At 44.8% G+C, this 25,607-nt stretch overlaps 2 protein-coding genes across 4 annotated transcripts in view; one reads left to right on the top strand and one right to left on the bottom strand.

The window, feature by feature from the left end:
- TP53I11 (tumor protein p53 inducible protein 11) overlaps window positions 1-4,537 on the top strand; it is a 34,160-nt gene extending 29,623 nt beyond the window's left edge. For all 3 annotated transcript variants that reach the window (XM_067296327.1, XM_067296326.1, XM_067296325.1), the window contains one exon: window positions 690-4,537. In XM_067296327.1, coding sequence (XP_067152428.1) covers window positions 690-823 — 134 coding nt within the window. In that variant the 3' untranslated portion in view covers window positions 824-4,537. The remainder of the gene's footprint in view (window positions 1-689) is intronic.
- TSPAN18 (tetraspanin 18) overlaps window positions 4,532-25,607 on the bottom strand; it is a 125,948-nt gene continuing 104,872 nt past the window's right edge. The window contains exons 6-10 of the mRNA XM_067296324.1: window positions 21,545-21,619; window positions 13,408-13,506; window positions 11,891-12,064; window positions 8,720-8,803; window positions 4,532-7,972 (exon numbers count right to left, since the gene is read on the bottom strand). Of these exons, the coding sequence (XP_067152425.1) occupies window positions 7,925-7,972; window positions 8,720-8,803; window positions 11,891-12,064; window positions 13,408-13,506; window positions 21,545-21,619 (480 nt within the window). The 3' untranslated portion in view covers window positions 4,532-7,924. The remainder of the gene's footprint in view (window positions 7,973-8,719; window positions 8,804-11,890; window positions 12,065-13,407; window positions 13,507-21,544; window positions 21,620-25,607) is intronic.

Below are 25,607 nucleotides of genomic sequence, written 5' to 3'. Positions count from 1 at the left end.
TGGCTGCCTATCTGTGACTGATGGCACTGTTAGTCTTACCGAAACAGAGAGTGATAATTTAGGGTCTTTCTAGGGGACTTGTTTTTCTATTAGCCTCCTCTTTAACCGTTGGGGGGGGGGGGTGTGCATGTATGTGTCTATTGGCAGTGCATTAACTGTGTTAGAAGGGAGCTGGTTTAGGTATGGGATATGTGTTAGTAACAAAAAAGTGAGATGTTCAGAAAAATGGGCAGCCTGTGCAGAATAAGCACATTTTAAAGATGCTTCTACATTTGAAAAATATATCAGCACTGAAGTGGTTAAACCCCAAAGCAAATTTATGAACTGCAGATTTCCAAATTAACACCTGGGCAAGATGGAAACTTGCATCTGTTTGAGTTATTGTTTCAGGGGGGGCTGCCTGAACATAAAGTTGCTTTTAAAGAAGTGTTTCTATAAATGAGAGCTTTGTGGACCATTTAGCTGTGGCTAATTTTAAGGTTGTGAAATCAAACTTTTTAAAAGCCCCTCTTGCAGTTTTGCTGAGTGTGGGACTGGTGGGCCTGCAGTGAAAGCTCTTGAATTCACAAGGCTCAGCAGGTCTCTCTAATAAGCTACGGTAGAGGGCAGTAGAAAACAGCTATGTACTATTTGGATTTCATTTATTTTTCATCACCAACCTCTGCCTTATCTCCCTCCTTCTCCTCCAGTTACCACTGTCTCCCTGGTTGAGAGTAGCCGGATAGCCACAGGTGCCGTGCTCCTCCTGGTCAGCCGAGCCCTCTTCATCCTCATCAGCATTTATTATTACTACCAAGTTGGACGCCGTCCCAAGAAAGTCTAATTCCTGGGTTTTCTGTCATGGGAAGGGTGGTGGTGGTGGTTGGGGGGGGGGGGGTTGTGTTGGTAATGTTGCATTATAATTATAGCTTTTTTTTTGTTAGTTCCTTTTTGTTCTAAAGTGGTTTTCTTCTTTTCCACTTACCGGCATGAATCAGTGTGTAACCCAGTGCTGGTGGCATTACCAGGTGAAGTGCGGGGAGAGCTGTGTCATGCAGGTTCCCCCCCCCCCCCCCACAACCCTTCTGGAGGAGGCAAGCAAACAGCGTGAGGAAGACTCAGGGAGGTGTACAGGCCTAGCAGGCTCAGGGGAAAGAGCTGGTTTCCTGAGGGAAACTGCCCGATGGGATCGCAGGCTCTGAAACCTTTGAACAAAGCACAAAAATAAGAACAGCACATCAAAACCAAATCCCTGAAGAGAAAGGGAGTTAAGGCAACCAGTGAAGGATTCGGCTACTCCCCTTGGTAAGTCTTGCACCTGCCTGTTAAGAGTATCCTCACATTTACAGCAAGTTCCTCTTTTAGCAAGTACAGTTCAGGTACCTAGGAGCTGGCCAGGATTAGTTTTAGTTCAGTGCTGCATTTGAAATCACAAACCGCTGTTCTTTCCTTGCTGCCAGCGGTGCCACCCCATATTTATTTTTGCACTGGATGCTGTGCAGAGCTTGGCAGGAGATAAGGCAAAAGAAGAAGACGACTCCTTACTTGTTCCCTTCGCAGGGATAGCACTGGGAACAATGGAGCATTTTTGACTGTAATATGAGAGAAGCGAAGGAAACTATTGGGAAAACAGCCTGCTGAGCTTGATGAAATCTCCTTGTTTGGGATGTTTCATGAAGTTTCTAAGCTGAGCTCCTGTCCCCTTCACCCCACCATGTTTCCTACAGGTGCAGCTTCTGTGGTGGTAGCAGTAGTGGTAGCTGTGATGTAGAGCATCAGATGTGTTAGCTAACTTGGGTGTCGTGTGTCTAACTTGCTGTGGGTAGCAAGAGGGAGTGAGGCATGAGTGCCAGTGCAGGGGTAGTGTGAAGCCTCTGGTGAGATGAGTCCCAGATGTTGGAGATGTGTTCTAGCTCAGCTAACATACAGGCATTACACTTCCTTTGACTTTGGGGAGAAAGGACCAAAGTTTGAAGTGCTAGATACTTAAGATACTACTTATCGAGGATGAAGAAGGGCAAGGAGGAGAATGTGCAAAGGCATGACTGCCTTCTCCAGGTCAATCAAGGAATGACTAAAAGTACGTTAGTACTTGTTAGCCAGTTCCCCCAACACCTATTGGGGTTACCAGCATGGTTTCCCCTACTTCCTAGCTATTTCCTTGCGGAGTATTACTGTCCATATCTGCAGGCTGCATTCTTGTTCTTTATGGGACTAAATGCTGAAGGCCTGTGTATAGGAGTTGGACCTTTTTATTCATGCACTATCATTGGCTAGATCAAAGCGTGCCCTGGAGGAGCCTGGTTTCCCAAAATCCCAGTAGACAGATGCCTACTCAGACAGAACTGCTTGGGTGAACAACAGACCTCAAGCAACTGATGATGTTGGGCTCTAGGGCTATTGCTGTTAAATATCTTTGTATAGTTAGTGGGTAGTTACTGTATGTTGTTTGTTAGTGCTCTTGGCATTTAGAAGCAGCTGCATAAATTTAAGACACTGTGTGCACTGCACCTATTAGCCATGCAAAATATATGTCAGGTAGGAACATTGAAAATACTTGAACCAAGAAATATTGCAACTGTAATTTTTTTTTTAAGAAGTGAATTTGATGCAGAGACAACATTCAACAGCAGGCTAAATTCTAGAGCCTCCCCACACATGCCTCCCAAGCTGCTTTCAGTGCATCCAAAATATGATAGAGAACAACTAAAATTAATCTTTAAGATGGGCCTACCCGTTTAGGTGGAAGAGTCAGGCTCGAGGAGGGAAACATTCCTTGTGAGTCAAGAAATGGTCAAGTGCAGCTCAGAGACCAGCACAAACCAAAGCGACCTGTGCTGCGTGGGGAGCTGGAAGGTGGCAGGTGCTCTAAGTGCACATACCAGCTGCATGGGCAGCTGCAATGGCACAGTTATGCACAGCTTCAATGCAGTGCTCCAGCTGTAGTTATTGGTATAGGTAAGTGATGCTTGAGTCTTTGTGTTTTGGGGGGGTCAGGCAAATGTGTTCACAGACTGGTAAGTGGTGGTGGGGTGGGGCAACAGAGAGGAGACTGTTTCTGGGAAAGCTGAGCAAAACTGACCATTGCAAAGGCAGGCTTATAGAGAAAGGAAATAGAGGATCATCTTAATGATGCCCTTTTTCACCCTAGGACTTACTTACAGCATGACTTTGAATCTGTAGATGGCTGACTGATTAGATACCATTAAAGTGCTGTCCAGGAGGTGAGAGACATGTTGTCACACTGTGGGAGAGCAGTTCTCTGAAGACTCATTGATGGTAAAATCAGGTGTGTGTGTTTAAGGTGGGGGGGCATTTAAGTCTTTCTAAAGGAGTTTTAAATCAAGTGAGGTCAGATTCCTCTTTGGTCCCCCTGCTTAGCAGCTGTCTCTGCAAAATTTTAAACAGTCAGCCACCTCTACCTGATGCTACTGCAAGTTTTGTTATTTGATGTCTTCTGCTCCAACATAGAACAGAGCCTGGGGGCGGCATTTAAGGGATTTGATGTTAATCAGTACTTAGCCCCAAAAGGGGAGAGATGAAGTTCTCTTATTTTTCCTGCTTGTTGCTGCAACTTGCCATAATAGGACTGTTTTTATAAACTGTATGGAAATGGACTGGGGCTGTATGTCCAGGATCATCTCTCCCAAAGAAGTGAGATGGGGCAAATGGATGCCTCTGTCTGGCAACTGCTGTGGTCCCTTTCCTCCAGCAGTACCTCACTGATGAAACAGAGCCCAAGCAGCTGGAGGAGGTGGATTTGTAGCAGGTGAGGGCTGGGAGGGAGGTTTTCAAGGCCACTTGAGGCTGGAGCTGAGGCAGAATACCTGCAGCACTGCCAGAAACCAGCTGTGGGTCTGTCTGCACTCCACTGTGGATGGGGAACATTCCTAAGGATGGAAGGCGTTGGGATCACAGCTGCAGGTGGTAGCTGAGCATATAATTTGGGATCAAAAGCCTGAAGGCATCTCTTCAGGCTCTGGTACTGATCTGCTGTGAGGAAAAATCCCTTCATCTCCACAGGTCTCAGTTTCCTCATCTGTTAAACTGTGGGGAAGATCTTGGAGGCAATTTTGCAAAGAATTACCTACTTGCATTTGTATAGTGTTGTGCAGGGGGGGAAGCTGTGTTTTGCCAAAAGGCTGTGCTCTGAGCAGGCACAGGCCAGGACTGAGGCTGAGCCCTTTCTCTGCACTAGGCAGACCCGAGCCCTTGCATTTGTAGAGCCCTTGCCTTTGAGGGTGAAGCAAGCTGATCATTCACATAACCCTCTACATAGCCTTATTTAGGCCCATATACCAGTATCTGGCAAACTGGAGCTGATGACAGGAGAGAGGCTCTATCGGTCCTAAGCTAGCCTCTCCTTTCTGGTCTAGGATTTTTACTTGAGGGGTGGTTGGTGGGGAAGGGGAATGACAGGATGACAATACACTTCAGTTTATACCTCATTTTAGCTGCTGTACCTGAGTTTATTCTTCCTCCTCTGGTAAGAAAGTGACTGTACTTAAACACCAAACAATTAGTGAAAAATTAAAGCCGTTTCACTTCACTGTCACAATATCTTTCTTTTATTTTTTATTTTTTTAAGAAACGCACACAAAAAAACGTGCCGAGAGTGCTTCAGGCTTGTGGTCTGGTTTATATTACCAAAAAAATTCCTTTCAATATAAAAAAGCATTACAGTAGGGAATACAGGATAAATTAGCTCCACTATCTAATAAAAAGAACATTTACAGTTTTTTAAAATAGATTTCAAACATTATTTCACACGCAGCCCTTTTCCCAGGCATTTGTGACAGTCATTTGAGCCTTAAATAACAGCTAGGAGGCAGGGGTGCAGCAAGGGGCTTTTGGCTTACAAACACAGACTGCTCTCTAATAATTGCATCCAAGGTGCATGGGCTGTGGTCATAGTGCTACATACAGCACAGGAACCAGCAGCACAGCAGCTCCCTCTGGTCCCGGGCCTGCCCAGAGCTCTCCAGCAAGCAGTGAATTTAACTTGAGCCCCTGACCCAAAAGAACTTGCCAGAGCTGTTAAAAACAAATATAAAAATACAGTCGCTTCTCCTGCCTACTGTTCTGGAAAGAGAAAAACACAGAATTGTCTACTGTACAACAGAGGGGGTGGCCACATAACTAATGGACAAAACCCCCTAAATTTACATGCCTTGCCATACCCCAGGAGTCTGCCTTCCAGGCTTGCTTATTCATTAAAATCCCTTAGGGGAAATTCCTTCTGCCTGTTACCTACTTCCTCTCCTACCTAAGTCCTCTCCAACTTCCACACATCTTTACAGCTCTCTCCATTTCTTGTTTAAAATGTGCTCTCTGACCTTTGCTTTGGTTTCAGGCTGGGTTCCCAGCGGTACACTAGCCACTGCAGACAGGATTTGAAGTCTTCATCCAGAAAAAGAGCATTGAGGGATCATACAAAGTAAGAGAGAGAAAAAAAAAAATGCACAAAGGCCAGAAGAATAAGGGAGCTGTTGAAGATACACGGTGAAATGAAGCCATTAGGGAGAGAGGAAAAGTAAAGGAGCTAAAAACAGAGAAAATACTGAGTACAGAATTGGGAAAGCCAAAGAAAAATAAGCCTGCAGCAATCCTATTTCAGTCTAGTCTAGTCTATCACTTAGTGTTCTGTCTGCCCTGGATTATTTCCCCAGTGTCACTGGGTGGGGAAAAGGGCTTTTTTTCTTCAACGTAGCTGGCCCTGCAGAGAATGGGGCTTTCTCCCTCCAAGCCTTGGCCAGAGGCAGTCAGAACTTTTCACAAGAAATGGAGGGTAAGGGAAAAAAATGGAGACAAGGGGAGTGGGAAAGGATGGCAGTTCTGCTTGTCTTGCTCACCTCCATCCAAATTAACATCTCTGGTCAAGGTTTTCTTCCTCCCCTGGGAGTTGCTCTCCCAGAGCAGTCACTGACATCAGCTCCTGAGGCAGACCCAGAACCGATGAGATGTCCTTCAGCTAGAGTCCGGCTCCAGTGCAGTGGCCTGTTCCTGTAACACTAGTAGATGCAACAGATTTTTCCTCTCTTAAGAGCAGTACCTGCTGTCAGGCACAAATACTTCTGGTTTTGGCTAGCAAAACTGTTTTCCTTCATTAAACAACAGAGCAGAATTTAATGCTAAAATGCATCATTAAAAACAGGTCCAGAGGAAAATTGTTCAGAAAAGCTTTCCATAAGGTTTAATGCAACATCTGAGGCCACTCAGCAGTCCTGGCCTCATATTCCAGCGCTGGAATACATTGTCTGCAGTTTGGGGGCGGGGGAACTGCTGTAAGGGAACAGCCAAAGTACCTGCTGCTGCCAAGCCAGGGCTGGAGGTTACTGCTCCCAACTCTGCGCCACTGCCTCCTCCACCCTCTCCTTCCTTGCCAGTGGTTACAGCTCCCAGAGGGGCTAGTTTAACCCTATATAAAAGTGCTCCTTAATCGGAGGCTGTAAAAAGACCTAAGCTAAACAAGGAACCCACAGCCCCTTCTGCCCTCCCCCAAGCAAAATGAGTTTGGGGTCAGGGAGTGAGCAGATGAACAATTAATGCAAAGGCAGTTGAGGCTTCCAGATGAGAGAAACCAATGCCCTGTTAGGGTTGATCGCCACCACCAGAGAAGCAGCTTGAGCGGTTTGGCTGCACACTAAGTGCTCTTAGAGCCTATTTGGGGGCCTCAGTTCCATCTTAATCTTTGACCAAAGTCCAGTCCCAGGCATGTTTCCCAAGTTCATTTCTAAATGATTAAGTGGATGATATGTTAGTTAAATGTCAAACTATCTCAAGGGAGGAAGCAGTCTCAGCTAACAGGCAGATTAGAACAATTCTGACTTGATGCTTTTGTCAGGGGCCCGAGGGGAAACTCTCTGATCAGAAATGACACCACAGGACAGTTTAAGGCAAACAACATGGGGGCTGGTAACAAATCTCAGCCTCTTCCATCCCAGCATCATGTGTGAAACTCCCCTTGGGGCAGGAAAACATGTAGGAATCCACTGCAAATCTTTAACAGAGCACCACAAACTCTTTTTTGCAAGTATGAAGTGAAAGGCAAAAGCTGACAAGATTTAAACGCTATTTCCTCCACTTCTCGGGAGGGCAGCAGCATCAATTATTCTTCACCAGACCCATTATTTTCCCCAGGGGATGGGAACACAGCAGGGAACCACTTGTTCTCCTCCTTTTTCACAACAGTGAACAGTACATCTAAGCAAAAACAAACAGAAGGGTATGCACCAAACTCTTGACCATCAGCCAGCCTGTCTTAGATGAGTCCTATTTCTAAGTGGGACCTCTCTGCCCCTTCTTGGGGCTCCAGAGAAAAGCCAGCCTTGCTGAAGTATTTGACCTCTCTGGGAAGTCAGCTTCCACTGATGAATGTGCTTCTATTTTGTGGCTGGGAATTAATATCTAAAGTCAGAATCACAAAAACCTGCCTGTTTCTTAGATGATCCACCACCACCACTTGTTTCAAACCCACCTGGACAGTCATATGCTTTGGCCAACAAATATGCCTTATCCAGCCCCAGCATTGCTGTTCTTCAGTCCTTTGCTGTCTAAAACAGTATAAAGTTGTGAATGGTAGGCACGGCCTTGCTCTGATATGCGGAAGAGGAAGCTGTGCTCTTCCTCCTGCTCCCCCCCTGAAGCCTCCTTCTGTCTCTAGTGCAATCGACTGTGCTTGGCTCCTTCTCCACGGCTGTTGCAGGTGGCTCTGGGCAAGGGTCCGGTGTACAGTGTAGTGCACATCACCTCAAAGTTCCAGCCCCTGAAGTACAATCCTTTTGGTCATTCATATATTACAACCCTCTTTTTTTTCCTTTTTTCCCCCTACCCCATTTTGTTAAAAAAAAATAAAGTTTTTGGGTGTTTTCGGGTTTTGTTTCTTTTGATTTTCCTTCCTTCTTCTGAGCACGTGGGGTCAATGTGGTGGTTCACAGGCTGCTGCCTACTGGATCCCTCGAAAGAGACACATGGCGAAGATCATGGCGAAAAGCTGGGAAGGGGGGAAAAAAACAAAACAGAGAACAACAATAATCAGTCGCATCTTCTGGAAGAAGGGCAAAACTCCCTGCAGCCTTTGGGATGCCATGGCCCTCCCTCCTGATGGCAGTCTGACACCATAAGGGGGAGGGAGGCTCTTCCCACCACTAAGAGGAGGCTATGGAAAGTTTCCCTTTTTGAAGGCTCTGCCCTTCCCTCTTTCCCCTCCAGCTGTCTGTGGCTACAGCAGCCACCTGGCTTCATTGCCAAACTGCCTGCTCCTCAGCGTACATCACCAAAGAGCCAGGTAATGCTGCATGAAAGACATACAGACATGCTCTTGGACCACTGCTGTTTCAGGCTCTTAAACAGAGGCTTTTAAAGCAAAGGCACAGTTTGAACACATTAACCAAGTGACACATCAGTCAGCTTGTCGGAATGCTCCCAGGGTGAGGGCAGTAATCCTGTCGAGCCCTGGGGCAGGCAGTGGGGTCGTGGGAGCCTCCGTGGCCAGCATGGTGCAGCCATGAGCTCTGTGCCAGGCTTGACACGAGGCGGCACTGCAGGCTTGCAGCACAGGTTACTTCGCTGCCTTTTGTGTCAAGGCAAAACCGCAAGTTAATAACCCGCTCACACTTTGGCAGGAATGGCTTTCCCTGCAAATGGAGAGTGCGTGCCTGTTTGCCTTGCTGCTAGCCATCTACTGACACTGCCTTTTTTTTTTTTTTTTTTTTTTTTTTTTTAAATCACACAGCAGTACCTCAATGGCCAAAATGCCGATGGCAAGGGCTCCTGCAAGGTACACGTAGGTCTCAAAGGAGTTCAGGATCACAGTGTAACAGCCCTAGGAAGGATGAAATGTGGTGAGACACAGCTGAGCAGCACTTCATGATGTCCTCTCAGCAGAGCCCTCCTTTGTACATGAGGTGCACTGAGATCCAGTCCTCAAAAGCACGGCTCCCACTCCCCCAACCACTCAGCAAGGGAGGCAGAGAGCCATCTGACAGTGCTGGTGAGGGGTGTTTGGCTGCAGAGGGATGGGAACAGCTGGCACACACAGCTCCTCACTAACCACAAGGAATTTGCAGGGCAGAGAGGAGCAGCACAGGAGAGACACTCACTCTGCAATGGGGAGAGAATAAACACAGAGGAAAGGCCCCTCAAAGGCAGGTGACAGGCAACCAAGGCTGGCTAGGGAGGAGGCCTATTTATTGAAACCCAAGGCAGGAGACTTCTGAAGTCTATCTCAATCATACCAGCAGCTATTTCCCACCCCAGGACCCTTTCTCTCTTCCCTCCTCCATAGGAGCATGGATCAACACCTGCTGACCTTCTGGGTACAGGAGAATTAATTTCATGAAAAACCCAGAACCATGCACTATAGCATTCTCTCCATTTTTTGCAGGACAGCTACCATAATCTTTAACATTATTTATCATTGTTCATACAATTAACAGCAAGCAGATCCTCTGCAAAAGGTTTCAGGTTGTGTCTGGAAATCGCCAGCATATCCTGGTCTGGACTGTTCCAACCTAAAATTCCAACCCACCAGCAAATTTCTCCTAACAGGTCATATTAAAAGAAACAAGTAGTTTGGAGTCTGTTCAATGCAAAATGTACCTCTCCTTCCCGCTGAGCATATCCTTCACACATACATATCTAATGCCACCCATGCAGCTGGGATGTTTCAATCACCTGATCTTTCCTCTCAAAAAGAAAATGTCCTGAATGCACAGAGCTGTACCAAAGATAGCACAACTGTTAGGTTGCTGGTGTCCATGTGAGACCCTGCCCACTGGGGGTGAAACACAACCTGAGGAGAGCAAGGGAGAGTACAGAGGGGACCAGAGCTTGGGCACTGGAAAAAACCCTTATGCCCACTCATGACACAGACACAGGGAAAGCAGCCCAACACGGCCCTGCCCCAGGTGCTGAGGGGCCTCACTACCCCCCAGGATCATACTGGCAAATGGACTAGCTGATCCAAAACAAAAGCAAGAGTCCAACACCCCTCTGGGTGATGCCATGGATGTGCGGGGATCTGAAAGCAGTCTGTCATGTATGTGGGGAGCATATCCCAAGCAAACCTGCCAACCCCTGTCACCAGAAACTCTGCAAGGAGCCAGCGTCAGGCAAGCATGCCTGTGAGGACACAGCGCACAGGCATTACACAAGACGCTCCTTTGGGTGCTGTGGTAGCTTGGAGGGCTCTGCAGGCACTTGACAGTCTCCCTCCAGAGACACTTCCTTCTGCAGGAGCACAAAATACCATCCCAAGGCATCAGCTGTTCAGAGGCCTCAAAGGCAATCTCCATCCCAAGAAGCACGAATGAGCTCTGCTGTCCTAAATCCTGTCAGGCAGACAGGACCTGGGCAGTTTTACCACACTACTAGGTATGTTCGGCCTAGAATATACGCAGTAGCTGTAGCACTGCAGTGAAGCCTGTTGGGGCAGTTACTGAACTGTTACAGCCACTCTCTTGTTAAGATAAGGCAGCTCACCAGTAGCTCTGTTCTTGTTATGTTTCCAGCCCAATTTTGAGGACAAAGTGTCCAGTCCAGCAACAAAATGTTTGGGTGTTTGCTAGAACTCCAGTCTTAACCCAACTTAGAGTAAGCCCTGCTCAGCTGGTTAAGAACAGGAGTCTGCACAAATGTGGCCAGCGCTGTTCTACCAGCAGGGCTTCCCAGGAGCCTGACTGCTCCAGGAAACCCTGAATTCAGTCAACAGCTCTCTGGGAGTGTCCGGTTTTACAAAAATGCCTCGTTCTGTGCTTGATGACACTTGCTGTGTATGTTGTTTCTCTCATGCTGGAGTGCCAAGGGGTCAAAGAAAACCTGCCCTTTCTGTAGAACCAGTAGGTTGTGGCATCACCACTTCAGAAAAGCACTGATTTGGTACCTGCTTTAACCCTGTTTCTCAGAACGTACGTCTCCTTCCCTCCCTGCTGTTTGTCATCTCTCTCCTTCTCTCTCTCCTCCCCATCTACTCATGGCAATCAGATGTGGCAGAAGCAGTACTGTGCTGTCTGCTATGATCTCTCATCCAGCATGCCTTTGCCAACATCTTCCAGCTGCCAGACTAGGAAACAGCTCACACACTGCTTCTAAACTCTTCTACTGTCTTTCACAGTCTGCTGACAAGTGTTGAAAAGAGGATCACTGCTTAGTTTGGAGAGATAAGAAGGCTTGTATATACAGTCAATACGCAGTTTGACTGGCTTGTTAAGATGAACACAGAACTTTGCTAGGAAGTTTCTGAAACTTCAGGTCTTGGGGAAAATGTAAAAGAACACTACTGGTAACATCAGTGTCAATGATATACTGAATTTCCTTATTTAAGTCTAGTATTGGGAAGAACTGCTAAGTCAAGAAACCTGGCAAAGGAAATGCCCTTTTTCTATTGCAACCAGCGTAAGGGCAGAGAAGTGCAACTTTCCAACACTTTTCTTCCTTGGAAAACAGACCTAGTTTTCTGTGGCTGTTTAATCCTTCATCTCTTGGTTGCATATGTTGTTGACAAAAAGTTTTGGGGAACTAGACTGGAACCCCTCATGCTGTCCGTAAGTGCCAGCTCCATCCCACCCCCACTGACCTGTGCTGGCTTGGTAACTAACTTCTCGGGGCAGCGCTAACCTTCAGAAATACAGTAAAACTTGACATAATCTCCTACTTCACCTGTCAATCCCTTAAGGAAATCTTCATATTTCTGCTGATACAATACAACATAGACCTAGCAGTCCACACAGTGAAAGAGTATTTTCAAAATCAGACCTATGCCATGATTTTAAAAGTTGTCAACATAAGCATAATCAGGATCTGAGATATAGCCAGAATGGCATGACCTGCCAGCCTCACTAGCTCCCCACAGTTGTCACAGCCATCTTTGTGCCTGCCATGAAAATCCTTTCCGGTTTTCGGCTTCTCTTACCTGCCGATTCTGAAATCTCTCCACCCCTCTGAGGCAGTCTTCCTTGTTGACAAACACTCCTTCCCGCGTCTGGAGCTGTCGCTGGCAACAAGCCTCTGGTGTCGCTTCTTCTTCGCGTGGGACATGAGAGACAGTTTCAAAATCTTCTGGTCCATTCACTCCACAGCAGGCGAACTAGGGAGAGGCACAAAAAAAGGCAGAGAGAGTTTACACTTTGATCTGAAAGGAAATACCAGAAGTCTCCCAAAGCCCTATTTTTCAGGGATCAAAGCTTTGGTCGAAGCAGAGATAAAACAACTGTTGGCTCCAAAGAAGTGGACTGTGCTTGTACCTTGGAGCTTTTATTTCACAAAAAATTTTTTATAAAAGGTCCCACTGTTCCCATGTCATAGTGAAAACTCTAAGGTGCCACTGGGAATCTATGCAGGGCTCTGGAGCACATCAGAACAACCTAATTGAGATCACTCACCAAGTCCGTAAAAGACCAGCAATATTACCCAGGCTCCCCACCACCCATTCTCCCCATAGCTGATGGCCAGGATTGTTGCTGCTCAAAGGCACTGCTAGGTGATTCAAGAAAAGTGCCTTTTAAGGATTCAAGTCATACTCTGACTCTGTCTCCTTTCAGTCAGCAAAAGGAAATGTCTTTATTAAAATCCTGAATCAGCATGAAGGGCAGCAATCATCTTTTTCTTTTAAGATTAAAAATGATTTTTCATTTGCAGAGACTGACATCCTACTCTTCACCACCAAAAAAATACAACATGGGCTGTACAGACCACAAAGTTCACATGTGTACAGATATACACACACATGCACACACAATTTCTTGCAGTAGGTAGGAAGTAGCAGCTTCTAGTATACAAGAATTTAAACTGCAGTGACACAGTCAATCTTTAACCCACCTGATTAGGATTGAAATAACAAAATCAATTTTAATGGCAAATATTTCTGTATTAAAAACATCCCCTTAAGCATACTCTTGACTAATCTGTTGTCTAACAACTCACTTCACAAGGCCTGCTAAAAAGCCACTAGCTACCACCAGTTTTGGCCATTGGTCACTGTATATAGTTTGGAAATAGACTCCAAGGTAAAAGGTCTAAAGCAATGGTTGACCCAGGGCCCATCAAGCTAGCTCTACCAATCCATAAAAGTTGCTTCAGAAGATGGTGCTTAAATTTTTTTGGTAAAACCAGTAAGATTCTGGCTCTTCAGTTACAGACAGCTCCATAGCTTTCAGTGCCGGTGGTTAAAGTTGGGGGCAGACAGCCAGTCAGGTCAAATGCCTCAGGCTTGGGTCTTTGGGTGTCTCTCTCAGTACCAATGGCAGCTCACTTTGAGAAAGGCTGTCTGCCAGGCAAATTCTCATTTCATTCCTATCACCACCACAAACCCTGACACTGTGCTTGACCCAGTGGGATGGATAAGCAGAGTGGGTTGAGGGTGTGGGACTGAGAACGGTGACAATCCCAGCTCACTCAAGAGAAGCATGGGACTGGCACAGCTCCACTTACTGTGATCATAACAGAGTTCCAGGTGGAAGAGAAGACATCCGTGTCATTGTTCCTCAGATAATGTTTCTTCAGCTCCTTGGTGAAGAACTCCCTGGTCAACTGAAATGCACAGAGACAAGTGGAAATGGAAAGTGTTATTGCCAAGGCCTCTTTTCCAAGCACCTCTCAGATCTCTCTTTGTGAATGTTGGGGGTTTTGTTTGTTTGTTTTGTTTTTGGTCTTTTTTCAAACCTAAAAGGAGAAACATGGGAAAAGCCACTGGATGAAGCATAACTATATCCAGGGTGAATGGTACTTGTTCAGTAAAACCAATTGTTATCATTAAAAATAAGGGGTTGAATTATATCTATATTTGTAAGTTAATATTTACATTTAAAGGTTTTTTTTTATTATTATTTTTATTCAGGGCTATTTGAAAGTGCTTCATAAATTGAAAAAGGACTAAAAGGGATTTTAGAAAGAGTATCAAATCTACACCTATATAGTAGCTTAACTTACTAAGCTTCACAAGGTCCACAGTGAACGCATGATTTTCCCCTTACTTTTCATTTTAAACCAGTTAACTTCCTACTAACATCAGGGGTGCTGCTCTGGATTTATTTCCATGTGCGAGAAAGCAGAATCAGGCCCTAATATTGAACTTTCTAGGGATGAAAGGAATTAAAAAAAAGTAACAAATGTGAAATGTTCAAGCCAACTTACAAATCATTAAAAAAGAAAATTGTTTCCCTGACAGTGCTTTAGATCATCTAAACAAACCACACCCAAGAAGAAAAAAAATCCTCTTTTTATCTCCAATGTTTAGATAACTTCAACATTTTTTCCCAGACTCAACAATAAAAACTAATGAAACTTCATTTACTCCTGTTTACAGTAAAATAGAAAAATTGTACCAACAGCTCTGCTCAGTCTCTCCTCAAAAAGTCAGACACCTTGAAATTACATTTACTTAGGATCACTCTCTGGAGGAACAATATAGAAACTTAATAGTCTTAAACTGAATAGCCTGACTCAATCTTGTGGCCTATCACTTCAAAATGAAAACTTCAAGAGATCCCCTTTCCAGGTTCCCACTGGTCTTGACTTCTGTGGTCCCTTCCCTAAAATATCTTTGTTATGATTTGCGATTCACACAGGCAGAATTTCTATGCCAGCACAAAGCCTCAGTGAAGGTATTAGTACTCAGCTGGATACAGTATTGCTCTAGTATTGCATATTTGCAAGGATCAGGACTTGAGCTGTCTGAGAAAGGCCCCTTCCTTTTTTGTTGTTGATACAGCATTGCTGATCCGTAAACTACTAACATATACTGTGAAGAGCTGGCTTCAGATTCTTGATATGCAATGAGAAATACTGCACAAAGCAGGGACACATACATGTTCATATGTATGAGATGCATGGGTAGGCACAAAAGCATGAAATCAACTGTTTCCATTGTAACTTTATCACAAAATTTAAGAAAAACTGAGAAGGCTGTGGCAATTCCTTAAAAGAACCAGATTACCACTTACCTTTGACTTTTCTTTTATAAATACAAACTAAGACAAAATTTAATGACTAAAACAACAGCAGGTAAAACTTTTTCACAAAGACTTGTATGACTTCGGTAGTTAAATCTCACTACCTTTTAACGAGATAGGCTGCTAAGTTCCTAAATCACTTTTACAAGACACAGACTAACTAATTTTTTGCTTTTGAATATTAAAATACCAGAGGATCAGAGAGGACAGGCATTTTCCTCTGGGAATCTGGTGCACTGAGGGAAGGCTAGGTTGGAAGACGCTGAAACATATCCTCAGTGTTCTCCTTTCCTCCCCTTTCTTTGCATACTTTACCCACCAAGCAATCCTACCCTACAGAGACAGCAGCACAGTCTTTTTTTTTTTTGATGCTTGCCTATTTCTGAAGCGCAGACTTTGAAACTGATATTACAGTTTGGTAATAATCCCAACCGGCTGCCTTTAGCCAGGTCTGAAACAAAAGAGTCATTTGAATATAAAGTGAAACCTTTATTTTGACAGCAGCAATCCCAGAGGAAATTGTTCAGGGTTTGTGTGTGATTTTTATGAGACTTGGCCTAAAAGAAATCCTAGTGCTGGAAGGGTAAGTTTGCCAGGAAAATAACTGATTCCACTTTGCTGCTGTTAAACTGGAGTTTGTCCTGAGCATCTGAAGTTCAGAAGAATTTTAAAAACTGATCAGCAGAACCTTCTTTCTTCTTTAAAAAAACAAAACAAAAAAAAACAAAAAAACATACTGGCAAAGGAGGATAAACTCAATAAGACCAGTCACAGGTCCATGGCCCCTTCTGGTTGAAGCTAATAACAGCACGGATGTGTCTTTGCACATTAGAGTATTATGGCAAGAACTATTCAGAAGGGAGCAAATCTTTCATACACACTTCTGACAATGCAGTCATATCAGTCACAGTCATGAAGAATAGGTAGCCTTTTCGTTGTATTCTTTTCCTAGCTGTTTTGGGAGGGAATCTCCAGTACAAAAGAGGTATGTGCAAACATACACATCAGTAGATGAGGTGGGGCTGATTTGTTACACTGGTTTAAAAAACAGCTCGGGTGGCATTACTGCAGCCAGATGAAGGGGCTTATGAAACAGGGTATTTCTGTATGACATGTGTGAGCCAGCACCGGTGAGGAAGCTCACAGCCTTCTCAACACAGCGCTGTGTCTGAACAAAATGCTGTGCAAGAAGTGGGCTTTCATAGCACCTCCTTGGAAAACTGGGCACACTCCTGTCCTTCTGCACCTGCCTGTAGCACGTTAACATTTCTGACACAGTACAATATTTGTACGGTAGATACAGCACCAATCTTGTGCTTCTCTCTTCCATAGTGTTTTCCAGCCAAGACTCCCACTGCTCAGCCTAGGAATGCAATGTGCATATTGTTTAGTTTTTGCCTTCTGTCTGAGGAAACAGAGGTATCAAGAACCCAAGTAACTTGCCTTTTAAGTGTCAGAACTGGGAATAAAAACCCAAACATCCTGACTCAGTCCAGTACTGCACTGATCCATCCCTACCCTCCTGCTTTCTTGCTTGCTAAGGCAATTCACCATGTCTCTCAGATGGATACACACATATTGTCATTCAAGCACTAATACATTTTGAAGAGAAGCTCCCTCGCCAACACAGAGTCTATGTAGGATCATTAATTTCATCACACGAAAGCCTTGAAAAAAAGCCAACTATCACAGAATCACAGAATCACAGAATCGCTGAGGTTGGAAGGGACCTCTGGAGATCATCTAGTCCAATCCCCCTGCTCAAGCAGGGTCACCTAGAGCACATTGCACAGGATTGCGTCCAGGCAGGTTTTGAATATCTCCAGAGAAGGAGACTCCACCACCTCTCTGGGCAACCTGTTCCAGTGCTCTGTCACCCTCACAGTGAAGAAGATTTTCCTCATGTTCAGATGGAACTGTCTGTGTTTCAGTTTGTGCCCGTTGCCTCGCGTCCTGTCGCTCGGCACCACTGAAAAGAGTCTGGTCCCATCCTCTCGACACCCTCCCTTCAGATACTTGTACACGTTGATAAGATATCCTCTCAGCCTTCTCTTCTCCAGGCTAAGCAGGCCCAGCTCTCTCAGCCTTTCCTCATAAGAGAAATGCTCCAGTCCCCTAATCATCTTGGTAGCCCTTCGCTGGACTTGCTCCAGTAGTGCCACATCCCTCTTGTACTGGGGAGCCCAGAACTGGACGCAGTACTCCAGATGGGGCCTCACCAGGGCTGAGGAGAGGGGGAGGATCACCTCCCTCGACCTGCTGGCAACACTCTTCCTGATGCACCCCAGGATACCATTGGCCTTCTTGGCCACAAGGGCACATTGCTGCCTCATGCTTAACTTGGTGTCCACCAGCACTCCCAGGGCCTTCTCAGCAGAGCTGCTTTCCAGCAGGTCAACCCCCAACCTGTACTGGTGCATGGGGTTATTCCTCCCCAGGTGCAGGACTCTGCACTTGCCTTTGTTGAACTTCAGGAGGTTCCTCTCTGCCCACCTCTCCGGCCTGTCCAGGTCTCTCTGAATGGCAGCACAGCCCTCTGGTGTATCAGCCACTCCTCCCGGTTTTGTATCGTTGTCGGCAAACTTGCTGAGGGTGCACTCTATCCCTTCATCCAGGACATTGATGAAGAAGTTGAACAAGACTGGACCCAGTACTGACCCCTGGGGGACACCGCTAGCTACAGGCCTCCAACTAGACTCTGTGCCGCTGATCACAACTCCCTGAGCTCTGCCATTCAGCCAGTTCTCAATCCACCTCACTGTCCACTCATCTAACCCACACTTCCTGAGCTTGTCCATGAGGATGCTATGGGAGACAGTGTCAAAAGCCTTGCTGAAGTCAAGGTAGACAACATCCACTGCTCTCCCCTCATCTACCCAGCCAGTCATTCCATCACAGAAGGCTATCAGATTGGTTAAGCAGGATTTCCCCTTGGTGAAGCCATGCTGACTACTCCTGATCACCTTCTTGGCCTCCACATGCTTGGAGATGGCCTCCAGGATGAGCTGCTCCATCACCTTTCCAGAGATGCAGGTGAGGCTGACTGGCCTGTAGTTCCCTGGGTCCTCCTTCTTGCCCTTTTTGAAGACTGGGGTGACATTGGTTTTCTTCCAGTCTTCAGGCACCTCTCCTCTTCTCCATGACCTTTCAAAGATGATGGAGAGTGGCTTAGCAATAATGTCCGCCAGCTTCCTCAGCACTCGTGGGTGCATCCCATCGGGGCCCACGGATTTGTGGGTGTCAGGTTTGCTTAAGTGATCTCTAACCCGATCCTCCTCCACCAAGGGAAAGTCTTCCTTTCTCCAGACTTTCTCTCTTGCCTCCAGGGTCTGGGGTTCCTGGGGGCTGGCCTGAGCAGTAAAGACTGAAGCAAAGGTGGCATTCAGTAACTCTGCCTTCTCTGCATCCTTCGTCACCAGGGCACCCACCCCATTCAGCAAAGGGCCCACATTTTCCCTAGTCTTCCTCTTGCTACTGATGTCTTTGAAGAAGCCCTTCTTGCTGTCCTTGACATCTCTTGCCAGATTTAATTCCAAACAGGCCTTAGCCTTCCCCGTCACATCCCTGCATACTCTGACAACGTTCCTATATTCCTCCCAAGTGGCCTGATCCCCTTTCCACTTTCTGTATACTTCCTTCTTCTAGTTGAGTTTTGCCAGGAGCTCCTTGCTCATCCATGCAGGTCTCCTGCCTCCTCCTCCTATCCCTGCAGGGTTTCTCCCATCCAGACCTGGAAGGCATTAGAAAGAACAATTCCTGCATGTAAGTCAAATTGCTCTTCCATGGGCTCTGATGACACCTCTCTCTGTTGCTCATGGAAGACATTATGTTACGGGGAGTGACATAACCAGTGTCTAGAAGAAAAGAGTTCTCTGCTTCCAAAAGCTTCCTTTATAAAAGACGAAAAACTCTGGTACTCCCAAATTTGATTAAGAACAGACTTCCTCTTCCAAGTCCACTTTAAAACAACTCCTCAGGAGTCCAGCTGGACTTGCAGTCCCTGCTCACCACTGCTAATGTGAGACGCTGCCGCTTTCACTCACCACCACCCCCCCACGCACTCTGCTTTCACTGATTCTCCCTCTCATGTCAAATCTCAGCAGAAAACATCTCTTTTCTCCCTTATTTGTGTCTCTTGATTTCTTTTTCTCCCTCAGCTATTAATAACTTAAGTCTGTTGAGTGTTTGGGGAGTTAGTTTGCATATAAAACACCACACACGAGAAAGCTGCCCTGAACATTATGTGGAAAGCAAGCAGCTGGAGTGTATCCTTCTCTTCTGTCTCATTTTAAACACCTAATGAGGCTACAATCATACTGGCACAATGACCATTTACTACAAGTGTGAAAGTAACCTTGTTGTTTCTCAGAGAAGAGAAAACACATCTGAACGTGACCTTAAATAGCCAGTTTGAAGACTTCTTCCTGAGATGGGGTCATCGAAAGATCACCCCTGTCCTCCCAGACATTCTGACCAGCCATCTAGCCTCAGGCTAACCCACAGAAGACAACAAAATTAGCTACAAATGGTTACCACATCACAGTACATGATGAAAAAATACAACAGTAAAATAAGTGTTTTTTCAGAAGAAACCTAAGGAGAGAACAAACCACAAGAATTTTTAAACCGAGTTTAACTTGTGTATAGAGCCATTTTGAACTGAGTTGGGTTTTTAAGGTTCATTATATCTCCCCGTTTATGCCTTTGCTGTCCATCACTCTGACAGGGTGGGAAGCTGGTGATGCAAAAAAAGAGAGGAGTTCAGGAAAGATAGCCAAGTAGTTTGTTCCTCTTCATTTTTTAACTTACAAAACACCCCCAGATGTCACAGAAGTCCAGAATAATCGCTACAAACTTATCTTGCAAGGGGGAGATATGCATGTATCCTCATGTATCCCACTGCTTGCATGAGAACTGAAGGTACTGATGCTTTGCCCAGAACCAAGACATGAGTAGGATCCTTTGACTGCGGGAAGAGGACACAGCCGGTCCAGTAGTCACTCCACATGGGGGACTCATGTTAAGCCTGTCTAGTTTCTCATGCTTTTTACTAGTTCCCCTCACTCTGCTCTGGAGGTGGGAACAGTTAGTCCGTCCCCAGTCATCTGCTGCTGCCCCCAGCACCTTCTCAGCAGCAACTGCATTCTCTCTCCCTTGTGAAGACTGTGGTGGGGCAGCAGTACCTGGGCCTGCAGAGCAGTGTGTGTGAAGTGTTTCTACATGTGCGGTCTGCTTCTTGTGCTGTACCAAAGGAATTCCCTAAAAACTCTTAACAGAAGAGCTGTACTGACCAGAACACACCAGACCCCCCATGCTGCAACCCATTTACAGAGCTGCAGCTATTCCCACTAAGACACAGTCTCAAATCCTAATCTGGAATGGAGCACCCACACTGCATACAAAGTGCTGTTCTTTCCACACTGCTTACTGAGGCAAAGACACAAAGACCACCAGCTTACAAAGGAAAAAAAAAATCCTCCCACTACCTCCCTGCAGACCATCCTACTGTACAAACACCACACTTTTTTGCTATCAGCTTCGGGACTCTTGATTCTTGGCTTATCAAATTCTTTTTATATGAATAAAAATATAGCCTGGCTCGCAAAATCAAAATTATAGCAAATTACAAGGCCCTTTACTCATGCTACATTTTTGTCATGTTCAGTTGAAGGGATATGCTGTATGTTCTCCTACTACTGAGAGGCCAAATAAACAAAACAAATACTAACAGTCACTATTGACCATCTTTACTAGCTGACATTTTCTCACAGCCATCACTCAGCCATATTTCAAGGACGAGCTGCCTTGAGAGGCATGGGTCTAGTTCAGTCAGGCTCTTCTTTGCACAAGTGAGGACATGAAAGAAAATGCACAAACCCCTGCAGGTTAGAGAAACAAATGAGACTGTGCTTACTACTAGCATAGGGAAGGGAGGACAGCCATATAACAATATACATAGCCACGGGGAGAGGGGTTACATCATATGAAGCTGTAGAGAGAAGGACCGGGAACCTGCAAGCAGGGCAATACGCACAAGAACCACTGATGGGACCCAAAATGGGATATGGAGAGCCTCGGTCAGAACAAGTCAGGGAAGATGATCTCTTATAAGCAGCATTGAGAGGAATCTGATGAGTGTCAGAACAGTGAAAATTCAATATGATTAGAAGGTGCACAAGAGACTTTTTGCACTGCAGACAAAGCAAGCATTAACTCTGCTAGGCAAACAGAAGATTTCACTATTAATATCAAACACATGATATTGAAAAAATAAAATAGATGCTTTAAACCGTAGTGTGACTTTATTAGAAAACTCCTCTCTGTAACAGAATATGCAGGTGGTTTGGCTGCAAAAGAATCTAGACTAAAAACTTCAGGATTTAAGTAGTCCCTCAGCAAATATCTTCTGTGTACATAACCCATCCACCTCACACATACCAGCTTGGTAACATTCACTGGCTTGCTGGATGTTCTGCAGACTGAGGGCAGTAATGAAGCAGGTTCGTTGGTAGTTGAAACACAGTCGCTCCACAAACTTATCAGGCACCACCTAACCCCACGCTCCAGCTGCGTACAATCCCACCAAGGTCAGAGCTTGCCCACCACAGAATACTTACATTTTCTCTGAAGATAAAAGCCAGGATCGCAGCTGAAAGCTCCGCCAGGAAGATTAACAAAATAAACATGAAGAACTAGAAGAGAGAAGATGCAGAAAAAACACAGACATATCATTAGGAGCATGCTACAGGGAGTAGGAACACAGGGTTTTCCAAGTCGCAGAAGAGATGGAAAAAATAGCCGAGGAAACTTTTTTCCCCTCCTGATAATTAAAGAAACCTATAAAGTTCTTAATCTTTCTGTTGTTCAACATGAAGCATTTATACTACTCAAAATGTACTGAAAATCAATACAGTAATCTGGGGCAGACAGCCCCTCTCTGATCGTGTCACAGGAAGCAGGAGCTTGCACTGAACATGGGAGCATCTTGCCTGGTAAGAGGGTATAATGGCTACAGGACCCTTAGTATCCCCTGATGAATCTGCACCAGGTTAAAACAGTAAAGCCTACTTTGACGGAAAAAAAGTAGCATCATGAAGATGCTTGCACAGGGTTACATTGTCCTGACATAGTAAGGGGAATTAACGTATATAACGTATCACTTGCATACACCTACACACACAAACACCCATCATCACAACATAAATAGCTTTGCTATAATATAATCATGGCTCATTTTGTGTGGAAGGAAGTAGTGGGACATATACTGAAATATTAATACCTCTGGATAAAAATTGACTCTTTTTAGAGAATTCTCTATTTCAGGCCAAAATTAGCCCCAGTTAAAAATCCCCCTCTCCACACAATGGGGTTGTACCAGGTTAGGTACGTTAATTCAGCTGGTATGAAATAGTACAGTCACTACATACTCTGTGGCATTCCTACACTGGGAAACTGTGGTAAACTTTGCAAGGAAAAAGGAGAGCTGAAGACTTGCTTTCACAGAGTTAGCCAGACACTGCAATCAGTACCAGGTCTCTCATCTACATTAATAATGTACCACATAAAATCTCTACAGAAAGTTGGTAATGCACCATCAAAAACTTAACATGATTGTGCAAGTATCATCCATGGCTTGTATAGTATTGAAAGTGTGCATATTCATAGCCTTAAATAAAGGGCACATTGCAGATTTGACAGAAAGCAATCAGCCAGGCGGCTGAGTGGTAGCAAAAGAGAAACAGTCATTCAGTTCTCAGAAGACCAGTTTGAAGTAAAGCCATTACACCCATGTCATCATAAGTCGAGGTAAGAGAAATGAAAGTAAACAGAGAGGCATGTGGTTGTTAAATTTAAGATGGAACTGTGTTCCCATTTGTTATCTTTGTAATCTTCTGTTGCTTCTATCTAAAAGCCTGGTCTTCAGTCTTACTAAATAGCTCTTGTTTTTGTGTTGTTACCAAGCCTGACTGATTCGCCTTGCCTTCTCCACTTTCCCCACAGAAGTAAACCAGACAAGAGGTCTCTCATTTCCACAAAGACGGTGATGTTGGGCTGTTAGGGATCTGTACCCAGAACCTTGTCTACTTAGATCTCTCAGGCTTTAGGAACCATTAGTCTTATAGTCATAAAAAGAAATCACCTTTGAGAGTCAGCCATTTTAAAATTTAAGGACCAGACTGAGCGAACGTTTAGAATGGTTAGAAGTGACCTCAGGTTTTGGTCCCATGTGAGAAAAATAGGAGTGAACAGAGAACCCAGTAAGACTGCAGCACATGGAGGGTAATAAATGTGTGGACCACATTACCAGTGAAGGTGGTTGAAGCAACAAGCAGAAATAAACACAAGAGAAGTCTGTATTTGTTTCTGTGCGAGAAGGTTATTGGAGGTCTTTCTGAAACAGAAGGAAGGCAGATGGGCCCAGAAGTACTATTATATGATCCCCAGGCAATCATTTATAAACAATGTCTGTAATGTGTTGTACCGTGTATTTCAGCAACAGAGAGAGAATTCAAACTGCCTGCTTGGAATGGGCAAAATGCTCTTTTAGTGTCAACTGTTAGAGCTGTAAGTGATTTTTGCCCACTGGAAAAGTGCACTCATACCCTGTCCCATTTGTCTTCCTGCTTTTGCAATGGAAACAAAAGAAAGAAATCCTGGTTCAAAGGACAAAACAAGAAGGGTCAGATGAGCAGGGACTTCAGACTGCCAACAGAATGCTGTTGCTTGATCTGAACTAGTTAACTCTGTGATTTATTCTTATTGCTAGAGTTTTTTGTGTGGCTTTTTTTTTCTTGCTCAGAGACTGTTTTGTTTTTAATTTCACCACAGGAGGGCAAAGAACAAGTGATGAGAATGAATGATACTCTGCAAATCCACATCATCATCCATTAAGGGATCTCAGCATAGTCACTAAGAGGTCTAAGGTGGTGATCAAGTGATTAATCCCATCACCCTGCTAATTGCAATTCATTTACTGATTACTGGGAAACACGTTCAACCAAGCTTCAGCACAGGGCCTGCGCAGAAGTGGAAGCAGCCATTTCCAAGTTCTCTCTTTGACAAGCTTCATTATCATTCCCAAACTGATTTACACTTGCATTGTGCAGTCTGCATTACAGATTCGTAGTTGTTACTGTAGGGAAAACATGAGCAGCCACTAGGGCTGATGGAAAAAAGAGATGGTGCATCAGTGTTTCCGAATTTGTTCTCATCCTACATCTTAGGGCAAAAATCTGCTTATTATGTTGTGCCTCCCAAAACTAAGTTAAGTAATTACTGATATCTGAGCAGTGAACAGCCAAGTGGTCAATGCACTTGTACAGGATGTAGCAGCCTTGCATTCAAATTCATGCTTGAGATGAGGTACTTGAACATGGGTACCTCCCTCATCCAAGCTGAGAGTCTGAACATCCTGAGGAGTGGGGTCGACCAATTCTGGTCAAAAATTCTACTTCAGCTTCTGGTGATGGTTATAGGTTTTGTCAGAAGTTTCCACAAATTAACATTTCATGTTTCTTTTTCACAGCAAATCTATTGTTTTAGCTTCAGCAACACTGTTCTGAAAAGAGCAGCAACCACCTTTAACCCAAAGGACATACACTTTCATGGTGATGGTTTCAGGGGAAGCAGGAGGGTCAGTGCATCAGTTTTACAAGAGTGCAGAACAGGATGTGTGTGCTCACAACTAAGCCAAATCAAGCTAGCACAAACTTTTCTTGTTGCAAAGCTGAATACAGCCTCATAGGGAAACAAACAAAATATTTACACAAGCATTTTTTTTGTACACTCAAAAGCATTGCAGATTCTGGTTTTGATGCTGTTATTTTGCAGTCAAAAGATCTTTAGGACAATCCAGAAGCTGGTGTACGTCTATTTTCCAGGCCAACGCTTGCTACTTTTGGCGAGCCCTGTCCGATTTCTGGGGAAGCTAAAGACACTTCACAGCCTTGTGCCTAATGCAACATGCTAGGTTCCACAGTGATGCTTTTTCCAAAAAGACAAACAGCATAAGGTAAAATGAAAGTCCTTGCATGTAGAGAAGCCAGAACCTAGAGAACATGCATGCGTTCATCTGTCTTGTCGCTTCTAGCTTCCATTTACATTGGACTAAAAGCTCTGGATATACATTATGCATCACTGTGAAATCTCACTCACGCAGCTCTGGCTCATCAATTCTTTAATGACTTTGTAAGTGGATTTGATTTGACCAAGCAACTTTGCCCAAGTCCCACCCCTCTGAACCCTAACACTCCTGAGTTCTGCAAGGGTGTTCGCAGCCTTGCTGGCATATGCTCATGACTGACTTGCCTTTCCAACACTTAAACCTTACTCCCATCAGACTTCTGACTTCACAGGTCACGCATTATGTATTTTAAGGTCAGCTGGTGTGGTCTCCAAAAAGAGCACAAATTAGTAAAATATCTGTTCTCACTTGATATCAACACTGAATCTTCAAGATGCTTCACTGCTCTGGGACATGGGATGGCAGGCTGTTTAACAGGGAGTTACTTTGATGCCAGAAGCCCTGGAAGACCTCAATCAAGGTGGAATGCTAATTCCTCATCCAGCGATGACTCTTAGGAGTTTCTTTTAGTCCCATGAATTACTTCCAGCCCATATATTTCTCACATTCTCAGTACAAAATAAAATAATAGTAAAAGTAAATAAATAAAGCAGCAG

Source organism: Apteryx mantelli, chromosome 4 (genome assembly GCF_036417845.1).
Source record: "Apteryx mantelli isolate bAptMan1 chromosome 4, bAptMan1.hap1, whole genome shotgun sequence".
In the NCBI taxonomy this organism is placed as follows: domain Eukaryota; kingdom Metazoa; phylum Chordata; class Aves; order Apterygiformes; family Apterygidae; genus Apteryx; species Apteryx mantelli.
This window is presented reverse-complemented; position numbering and strand designations above follow the sequence as displayed.